Source organism: Corylus avellana, chromosome ca1, assembly GCF_901000735.1.
Source record: "Corylus avellana chromosome ca1, CavTom2PMs-1.0".
Classification (NCBI taxonomy): Eukaryota; Viridiplantae; Streptophyta; class Magnoliopsida; order Fagales; family Betulaceae; genus Corylus; species Corylus avellana.
Window position 1 is genome coordinate 13,385,093 of NC_081541.1, and position 9,879 is coordinate 13,394,971.

A 9,879-nucleotide genomic window follows, 5' to 3' on the forward strand; every position below is an offset into this window, starting at 1 on the left:
TAATTAAAAATTTTAATACATACACATATACTTACTTAATCATGACTAATCATCCGGATATGTACTCAATTTGATTGTTACCTATTAATTATGGAGCGTGGTGTGACTCTCCGGAAGCGCGAGTGGAATTAAAGGAAGTTCTCATCCATAATGATTATTGAGGATATATATATGAGTTAAGCTTCCTTGCAAACGCATTCCAACGTCACCCTGCACAGTGAGTCGCACACGTACGCCACCTCCCTCCATTTATTAAAACCCCAACTAACCGATGTGAAGTATTGGTCTGAATTTTTTCCCACTGAATCGAGAGAGAGAGAGAGAGGAGAAGGATTGTGAATCGTTGCAGAGAGATACATGATGGGTAGCGATGCAAAGGGAAGAACAGTCATGGAGGTGGGAGCTGATGGCGTGGCTCTCATAACCATCATCCACCCTCCTGTTAATGCCCTCTCATTTGATGGTACTTTTTCCACAACCACAATTCCCAGATCTTTTCCTTTTTGCCTTTTTCCCGCATACCCATTTCATATCATAGCTATGTTTTATGTGGGCTTTTTTTGTTTTTTGTTTTTAATATAAAAAACATTTGGGGGATTAATTTTGGGACTCTCTGTGCTTGTACCTTGATTTTTGTTCATGAAGCATTAAATTTGCACCGGTGGTTATTTAATTAAATTTTGGAAATTGGTCATGGCAATTAGCAATTCCAGATTGTATTAGTGGACTGAATCTGCCAATTCTGCCTGCAAATTCTACTGGAGGGTTGATTTGATTTTGTGTGACAATGCGATAATAGTAGTTATGGGAAGGTTCGGAGGTCACGAATTGAGAAATGGAGGATGAAATGCAAAAGGAGCTAACCGGTTCTCAGGCACTGTGCGCGAAGTGGGTTTTTGGACTAGGATTGATGCTTGTAGGATGGTTTATTTTGGATCTTTATTTGTGGTACAAGATGATAAGTGATAACTAATAATATGATTGTGATCAGCTTGATAAAAACATATTTGCTGTATATGCCAACTTTTGTTTATGCGTGCCATAAAAATGATTTAATTTACTTTTTTTTTTCTTTATCTTATTTGTTTATTTTGCAGTTAAATTGGTAATTGGTTCTGTTAGTTCAGTTGTCATATAGCACAGATGCCATTATGACATATGACAAGGGTCGTGAAATTAATACTTTTAAGATTAGTTGTTTAGGATTCAATCCGCCTCCATGTTATTTGATGGATTCATTTGGTGAATTATTGGGCAACAGCAAGTTTGAAACAATACATTAAATATAACTGTGCACAATTATATTAGCAAAGGATTAAACTTCTGGCTTTAAAATTTTGATTCCTATTGGGTTTTTGGCAAGAATTCGTCATGTTTGGAGCAATACAATCTGGAGCCACATTTACCCCATTTTCCTGGCATTTTTCCCAAAGCTTGAGGAGGTGCAGGGCGAGAACCCAGGCTAACCTTTGCATTTTCAAAAGCATGGTTGCTAAAATATTGTCTGGTCTTTAGAAGAATATGTGAGTTTGAATTAATCTGATGAAATCATGTAACCTCTCTCTCTCTCTCTCTCAGTGCTACGCAGCTTAAAAGACAATTATGATCAGGCCTTACGAAGAGATGATGTGAAGGCAATCGTCATTACAGGTTAGCGTGAACATATGATAATTTGTATTTTTTGAGCACTGGAGTTGATTGAGATATGAAGCTAATTTTTTTATGTAACGGGAGCAGGTGCAAAGAACAAGTTTTCTGGTGGCTTTGATATCACAGCTTTTGAAGAAACTCGAAAGGGAACGAGTATGTTAGCTATTATTTATTTATTTATTATTTCTTGTCTTATATTCTGCTAATACTCTTTGATTCCTGAAAAGTTTCATTATGTATTTTCAGTGGGGAGAGAACAAAAGCCTGGCTATATATCTGTTGAGATTATGACTGACACTTTAGAAGGTACATATCTGGATTTTTATATTAGTCCTCATTTAAGAGCAGTTCTTCAAAGACGGTACTTGGTAAATGTTGACTATTTGATCGCTTGCTTTGTTTTTTCAGCTGCGAGAAAGCCTTCAGTTGCTGCCATTGATGGCCTTGCCTTAGGTGGTGGATTAGAGATTGCAATGGTAGGTATTGCCATTTCTCTTGAACTGGACCCTTCTTGTTGTGACAAATAAATTTTTTGGATTGCAAAGAAGCAAAAAATAATAGAATAAAATAAGTCAATTACATAGAACGCCAAGATTTACGTGATTCGGCTTAGCAAGCCTACATTTATAGGTGTCTCTAGGAGGAGATTTTACTATCAAAAGATGGAATATAAATAGTGGTGAAGAGAAAACCACTCAAAACTTAAAGCCCTAATACGTCTAAAACTTACCTTCATACAAAAGATATTTTTCACCTAAGGAGAAAATAAAATAGAAACAAAAGTAATAAACTTATCTTTTGTTGCATTGGGAACAAGTGACGGCCGCCTCTCTATTCACTATGCCACACAACTCACGCAAAACCTTTGTAAAGTGGGGCTGTATTTTACTCCTCTTTTTCAATGAATGGCTAAATATAGTCTTTTATAAAGGAGCAAAAGGCTGTTAAAAATTGAATCCTAATACGGCTTGGGGAAGAAGTTCTAGTCAACTAAGAGCATCCTCAATGAGCTCTCTCTCAAAATTTTAACTAAAAAATCTACTTTTACTATTTTAGTTTGCCACTTTCCAAAGCACCACATATCAAACTCTAAATATTTACTACTTCATTTAAATATCGTTTTTCTTTATTTGGTTAGTTGATTTCAAACTGTTACAAAACACTTTGCGCTGTCAAGTGCAGAGTGTCTCAATGCAAGATGAATGAACATGTATCTAAAGAAATTTGGCCAGTTTTCGGTAAACAGCGAAAGAAACCCAGAACATAAAAATACCATTGGGTAAACAACAAAAACAACAGAAGTCAAATCAGACAAACAACAAAATCAGGTAAACACCTAGGAATATAAATCCAAAATTAAACCAAATGGCAAAGAGAATTCAGCTAAAAATTAAAAACCCAAAATTAAACCAAATGGTAAATCGAGCTTAGTTAAAAATTTAAAACCCAGAGCACCCCGTTCTCCCAAAGAGAGAAAAAAGAGAGAAAGAAAGGCAAAAGAGGAAAGAGATCCTTCTTTTCGAAATCCATGGTGCTAGGTATGAAGTGGGTGGTTTGTTTGGGAACCTTAATGAACTTCAAATCTTTGCCAAAAGACCTGGGGTTATCACCCCAGAGAGAGAGAGAGAGAGAGAGAGAGAGAGAAATAGGAAAAATGAAGAGATGAGAGGAAAGTGAAGGTGCAGGCTCAAAAGAGGAAAGGAGGTGCGAGAAGGGGTTTCAGTGAAATAAATAATGTTAAAAAACTCAATGGTGAAAGAAAGTAGCACGTCAAATTTGGAGTGAGTTTCTGACAATAGCCAATTTAGGGAAAGAATAGAGTTTGTTAATCGGTGGTTTTTGAGGTTATTCTCCATTTTTTTTTTGGCAAAAACTACATTATGGAGAGCTCGTTGGTGATGCTCTAAGAAACCATAACCAAAACCAAATATAAAAGCAACTTGGATGGAGCCCATGTGGCTGGCTTGTGTAATTCAAGTCACATCACACTTCTCTATTAAATTTTGTTGTATCATCTCTTCTCATTTTGCTGTATCAGGTATGCCATGCTAGAATATCAACTCCCACTGCACAATTAGGGTTGCCTGAACTTCAGCTTGGAGTAATGCCTGGATTTGGAGGTAAGTACTTTGTCTATTTTTTGATAAGTACTACTGATGGAATCACTATGTTGTTTATGTTCGTTAGTGGTTTTTTGGATGCGTGAAAGCGTATTGTAAGATCCGTATTAATTTTTCCCGTTGAATAATTTCCATGACTCTTCTGTATTTGACCCAGAACTATGACAATATTGTTTTGTGATGTCTGTTGTCATGTAATGCGGGTATCTTTGGTAAAAAGTTAAAAGATACAAATTGTCTATCAAATTTGAGACAACTAATCTCGTTATTTTGTATGCGTTGCTTTTAGAGTGCTCTAGTGTTTTTGATTTGCCACATACGCATTTAGTTAAAGGACAACATGACAAGATTGCTTCTTCACAAAAAAGGCGGATATAGGGCTTATGAATGAGAACTTTTTATTTTTTTCATAAGTAAATGAGACCATTAAAATCAACCTGTCCATAAAGTTAAGCTAGCAAATGAGAACGTAAAACTTGTATGTTGCAAGAGATCAGATGATAGACAAGTTATCAAAGCATTTGTGAGACGTTAAGATATTGTACTTATTGAAAGGAAGTTGGCAAGACCTGAGCATATGCCATTCATGGAAGCTTACTGCTATAATGTACATAAACACATTCAAATATAACCGCACATGAACATGTGTATTTAATTGAAGTATTATCCATTGTGCTTAACTTGGTAATGCTATTTTAAACAATAATCACAGTTATGTTCCTTGGCTGTCTTTTTGGAAGACTGCCCATTTATATTTGATTGGAAGATCCTTCCTTTGAAGCTTTGGTCATAATCAGTAACTAGACGTTCTTAAACCACAGATGAATAATAGAGTTAACGGATGGTATTGCCAGCCTATGATTTTAGAGTCCATTTTGGAGACTGTTGTTCAGCATACTCTTTAATTACTTTGGCTTTGATGTAAGTCAACATCCAATGGAAAATAATAATAATAATACACAAGTAGAGAAGTTTTTTTTCTTTTTGGAAATTCTTTTGAATTATTACTTATGTCTTATCACATGCTCCTGATATGGATCAGGGACACAGCGGCTTCCGCGTCTTGTTGGTCTGTCAAAGGCACTTGAAATGATACTGGTATGTATTGATCAGTCTTTTCTTTTCTTTGGCTCTCTTGATTTTTGTGCTAGCTGCATAAATTTCAATAACCTCTGTACTCCTGTGGGGGTGTGCTTAAATAGATGTCAAAGCCAGTCAAAGGGGAGGAAGCTTATACTTTGGGCCTTGTGGATGCCATTGTTTCACCTGATGAGTTGGTAAATACTGCACGTCAGTGGGCCCTGGATATCTTGGACTGTAGAAGACCATGGGTTCGTAGTCTTTACAAGACCGACAAGATAGAGCCCCTTGGGGAAGCAAGGGAAATTCTCAAGTTTGCAAGAGCTCAAGCCCGGAAGCAGGCTCCCAATCTCCAGCACCCATTGGTTTGCATTGATTGCATTGAAGAGGGTATAGCTTCTGGTCCCCGGGCTGGACTCTGGAAGGTCCTTATCTTCTCTACTATTCTTTTACTTCCCTTCAAAAAGCAGTGGTGTGCAACTGTTTGATGTTGTGTCTGATATTGGCAGGAGGCTGAAGCTTTCCAAGGACTTATGCGTTCTGACACTAGCAAAAGTTTGATCCATGTCTTCTTCTCTCAGCGTGGAACAATGAAGGTTTGAAAATGCAGTTTTTATTTCTGGAGCCTAGTTGATTCATGTCCAAATTTTGAGTTGGAGAACCTGCAAATATGATTTGGGGGATGTATTTTTGACTCTTGATTTACTAACATGATATACTTTGTTAATTTGCTTTGGACTTTGTCCTAGAGTTGAAAACTGTATATGACTGTTTACTGAATTTAAGGAATTTTTAGACAGTTTTGTTTATTTCTTTCAAATTGTAGTTTTGATTTTGAACAAGCCTTTGGCTAGTTAAGTAGAGGAATTAAGTTAGTAGCAGTTTTAGGAAGTTTAGAGTTATGCTTGTTAGTACATGTTGGAATATGTTGGTGAACCTTTCTCCTAACTTTTAAAATCTGTATCGTTCATGATGCTGCTCTTCGGTGTGGTTTAGCTGGCATTTTACTGGACAGCCCAATCTGGTGGTTAAACTGAATGGCTTATGGTAAATATTAATTACAGTGGTCCTTCTTAAGAAACTTGGGTTGAACTTGAGTCTCACAAATTTTATGTTCAGCTTCAGGCTTTGAAGATTGGTAGCTCTGATCCTTTTAACTCATAAGTCAGGAGCTTGGATGAATCTGTTCATTTATTAATCTAATAATCTTGGTCAATCATTAATTTGGTTTTTTATTCTTTTGTCAAATGCAATTTCTTATTAGTTCAGTCCTATGTCATAGAACAATGGTAATTTTGGGTACACCTTGGAGTTATAAATTTGATTCTTCCGTATTTGTTTGACACCAATATCTTCAACCTCTTAACTTCCTGAGAATGGGTCTTCTCACAATCTTAAACAGGTACCTGGCGTTACTGATATTGGCTTAGTGCCAAGACTAGTGAATAAGGTTGCTATTCTTGGTGGAGGACTAATGGGCTCTGGAATAGCAACAGCGTTGATTCTCAGTAATTATCCAGTCATCCTGAAAGAAGTAAATGACAAGTTCTTGCAGGCTGGGATTGGTAGAGTCAGAGGTGAGGCTAGCATCCATATTCAGATTATAACTGGGATTTTGATTTGGCTTTTGTTTTTAGGATTATATGGTATTCCTCTTCATTTACTTCTCGAGGAAAAAGTAATCCTCTGTATTTTGCCATGTTAAATTATAGCTTCTACTCTGGTAGACAAAATTTCACTTTGGGTTTTGTTTTTAAGAAGTTGGAATTCTTCTTGTATAATATTCCTTTTCATTCAGCAAATTTGCAAAGCCGTGTGAAGAAAGGGAAAATGACTCAAGAGAAGTTTGAGAAAACCATATCTCTTCTCAAGGGTGTCATTGACTATGAAAGCTTTAAAGATGTGGACATGGTGATTGAGGTAGTTCACAATGCATGTTGATTTTAGTTTGCCTTTGTAATTGCTGTTTATTCAGAAACTGGAGAAGAAAGGTGTTCAGTATTTGTTGTTGATGCTTGGAACAGGCAGTTATTGAGAATGTTTCTTTAAAACAACAAATTTTTGCTGATCTTGAAAAGTACTGTCGACCACATTGCATACTTGCGAGTAACACCTCCACAATTGACTTGAACCTGATTGGAGAGAGGACAAAATCCCAAGATCGGATTGTTGGAGCTCATTTCTTTAGGTACTCCCAGATTTACCTTCATTGTTTTTTCTGTTTGCAATTTTTTTGCTTAACCATTTAGTTATGCCCTCATGCAGTCCAGCTCACATCATGCCACTTTTGGAAATTGTTCGTACTAAGCAGACGTCTCCGCAAGTAATTGTTGACTTGCTAGACGTGGGGAAAAAGATAAGGAAAACTCCAGTGGTGGTGGGAAATTGCACAGGCTTTGCTGTCAACAGGATGTTCTTCCCTTATACACAAGCTGGTCTTTTGCTTGTTGAGCGAGGTACAGACCTCTACCAGATTGATAGGGTAATCTCCAAATTCGGAATGCCGATGGGCCCTTTCAGGTATTTAATACTTAAGGAAAATTGTGACTTGGTCATATTGATCGTCTTGTTAATTCTTGAAATGTTCTAGGGGATATTTGGCAACATTTTCAGAAACACTTCAATTTTCAAACACCAAAGACACTTTTCCGACAATTATCCAAATAAGCTTTTCAGATGTGGCCTGCATAGATAACAAGTTTCAGTTTTTTCCTTTTTTAAGACACAAACGCGACACTTTTCACATATTTGGTAACTGGTATGAAAACTAGTTCTTAAAAAAAGAGAAGAAAAAATGAACTAGTGTTAGGTATGTTTCTAACCTGCTAGTTTTGCATGATGATGGCTGTCAAATCTGCGTGACAGCCACTGCGGTGGCCTTGGATCCACATGGTGGCCCGGCAATGGTTGCCAGATTTGCATGGCAGCCTCACAGTGGCCGGCAAATTTTGCTGGCGGCCTCTTGATGGCTGTTAGATATGCATGAGATTATGTGGTTGCCAAATTTGTCTGACGACTTCCACCCCTCAGAAGAGGGGTGGTAGTTACCATTTGTGAAGGCCAGCCTCTAGCAGGCAGCCCTTACCAAAAACGCTTGGTTTTCACTTTTTCAAAAACTCTTTTTAAAACTCGAAACCCAATACACTTTTCAAAAACTTTATTAGGCTCCTAATTTCTTGCATTTATCTAGCTTTTATATTTTATTTTTTCCATGCAGATTGGCTGACCTGGTTGGTTTTGGTGTTGCAATTGCAACTGGCATGCAGTTTATTCAGGAATTTCCTGAACGAACTTATAAATCAATGCTTATCCCACTTATGCAGGAGGATAAGAGAGCAGGTATAAGTTTGTTGTTGAACTGAAAGGTTTAAGTGGTTGGCCTATTGATTTCTTAGTTTATCATGCACTCTGTTACAGGTGAGGCTACTCGCAAAGGGTTCTATGTGTATGATGAGAAACGCAAAGCTAGCCCAGATCCTGAATTAAAAAAGTATATTGAGAAGTCCAGGAGCATTTCTGGTGTAACCATTGACCCTAAGGTCTCTCTCTCTCTCTCTCTCTCACACACACACACGGAGTTTATCATGATATTGTATAGATTTGGTGTCTCACCTCTTTTGGAGGCTGTAATGAGATCTAATGCTGCAATGGTAAACCTCAAAATGGTGATGTTCTGAGCAGTAGCATAATATTCACAGTATAATATAGTACCTCTCCTACTCTCCCTCCCTCTCCTAATTCTTTTGAAATTGAATGTGGACAGCTAGTGAAGTTACCGGAAAAGGACATTGTAGAAATGATATTCTTTCCCGTGGTGAACGAGGCCTGCCGAGTCCTTGCCGAAGGTATTGCAGTCAAAGCAGCAGACCTTGACATTGCTGCTGTCATGGGCATGGGCTTCCCACCTTACAGGTCTCTGAATTCTTTTGTTTTTACTTCAGTTCCCATTTCCACGCAATTCCAACTAAACTTGTCGGTGTACATTTGATCAGGGGAGGTATTATGTTCTGGGCTGATACTCTTGGATCCAAATACATTTATTCGAGGTTGGAGGAATGGTCAAAGACGTATGGAGAATTCTTCAAGCCTTGTGCCTATTTGGCTGAAAGAGCTGCCAAGGGGGCTCCTCTGGTGAGAAATCTACAACTATACTTTCCCTCCTTTAAATGTAGTAATGAAGCTATGTGCAAATCCATGACTCATAACAAGGGTAATTTACAAGAAGTGGATCCATTCCCATGGGGCCAAGGACTACTAAAACTTTTCATTGAACTCGTGCCGTAAATTTTACTGCTGAAAAACTCTTCTAATTTGTTCTGATTTATAAGCTTCATTCGAGAAGCAAGTAGTCACATATTAGTCCATTTTCATGGCACACTCATTATTTAGTTGAACAAGATTGTTAAGGCCCAATTTAGTACGCAAAATTTTAAAAATATAGCTGATTTGAAGAGTTCAATTACTTGATTTTGAATCATAGTAGCCGTAGGGCTGGTCCTTGCTCACTGGTATTGCCTTCTAATGGTTCTTGCACTGTTGCCTTGCAGAGTTCTCCCGTGGAGCAAGCAAAGCCTCGGTTGTAAGATCAATTTGCTCGTTGCAAGAATTTCCTTATATGATCTTTCTTTATTATTATTATTATTTTTTTCCCTTCAACTATAGATAGATGACGCAGGAAGCTAAAATAATGTGAAATGTGTGAGACGGACATTTAATGGGCAAAATGATTAGCAAGTGAGATTTGAATAATAATGTTCAATGAGCATTTTTATAGTTTATATGGTCATTCATAGGTTAATGTGTATTTTATTTTTATCTCCCGAGAAATAAACCTTTTTTATTTATTTTTTCTGTTGCTAGAGCTTTTGATCATTTTCTGAAAAAAAAAAAAAAAATGACTTTTTGTACTTGCTAGAAGCATGAATTACAGCTGAAAGGTACGATTGATTATTTTTCGTTAATTATCTCGTGCTTATTTAAAAATAAAAAAATATGACTATAAAATATTCAAACAAGAATCATATAATTT

The 9,879-nt window shown here is 37.1% G+C and overlaps 1 protein-coding gene across 1 annotated transcript; it reads left to right on the top strand.

Annotated features, from left to right (window-relative positions):
- The first annotated feature begins 231 nt into the window (after positions 1-231).
- On the top strand, positions 232-9,628 carry LOC132180078 (glyoxysomal fatty acid beta-oxidation multifunctional protein MFP-a-like). The gene is made up of 18 exons (XM_059592927.1): positions 232-463; positions 1,579-1,650; positions 1,738-1,803; positions 1,897-1,956; positions 2,059-2,126; positions 3,689-3,770; positions 4,813-4,868; positions 4,973-5,275; positions 5,360-5,446; positions 6,253-6,427; positions 6,649-6,770; positions 6,875-7,038; positions 7,116-7,370; positions 8,068-8,189; positions 8,268-8,389; positions 8,614-8,762; positions 8,843-8,981; positions 9,398-9,628. Exons 1-18 carry the CDS (start codon positions 358-360, stop codon positions 9,431-9,433), a joined length of 2,184 nt encoding a protein of 727 aa, XP_059448910.1. The 5' UTR covers positions 232-357; the 3' UTR covers positions 9,434-9,628.
- Positions 9,629-9,879: the final 251 nt, after the last annotated feature.

Coding starts and splice junctions, on each gene's coding strand:
- LOC132180078 (XM_059592927.1), top strand. CDS start 358: ATGATGGGTAGCGATGCAAAGGGAAGAACAGTCATGGAGGTGGGAGCT. Junction 1,651..1,737: donor GAAGGCAATCGTCATTACAG/GTTAGCGTGAAC, acceptor TAACGGGAGCAG/GTGCAAAGAACAAGTTTTCT. Junction 1,804..1,896: donor AGAAACTCGAAAGGGAACGA/GTATGTTAGCTA, acceptor ATGTATTTTCAG/TGGGGAGAGAACAAAAGCCT.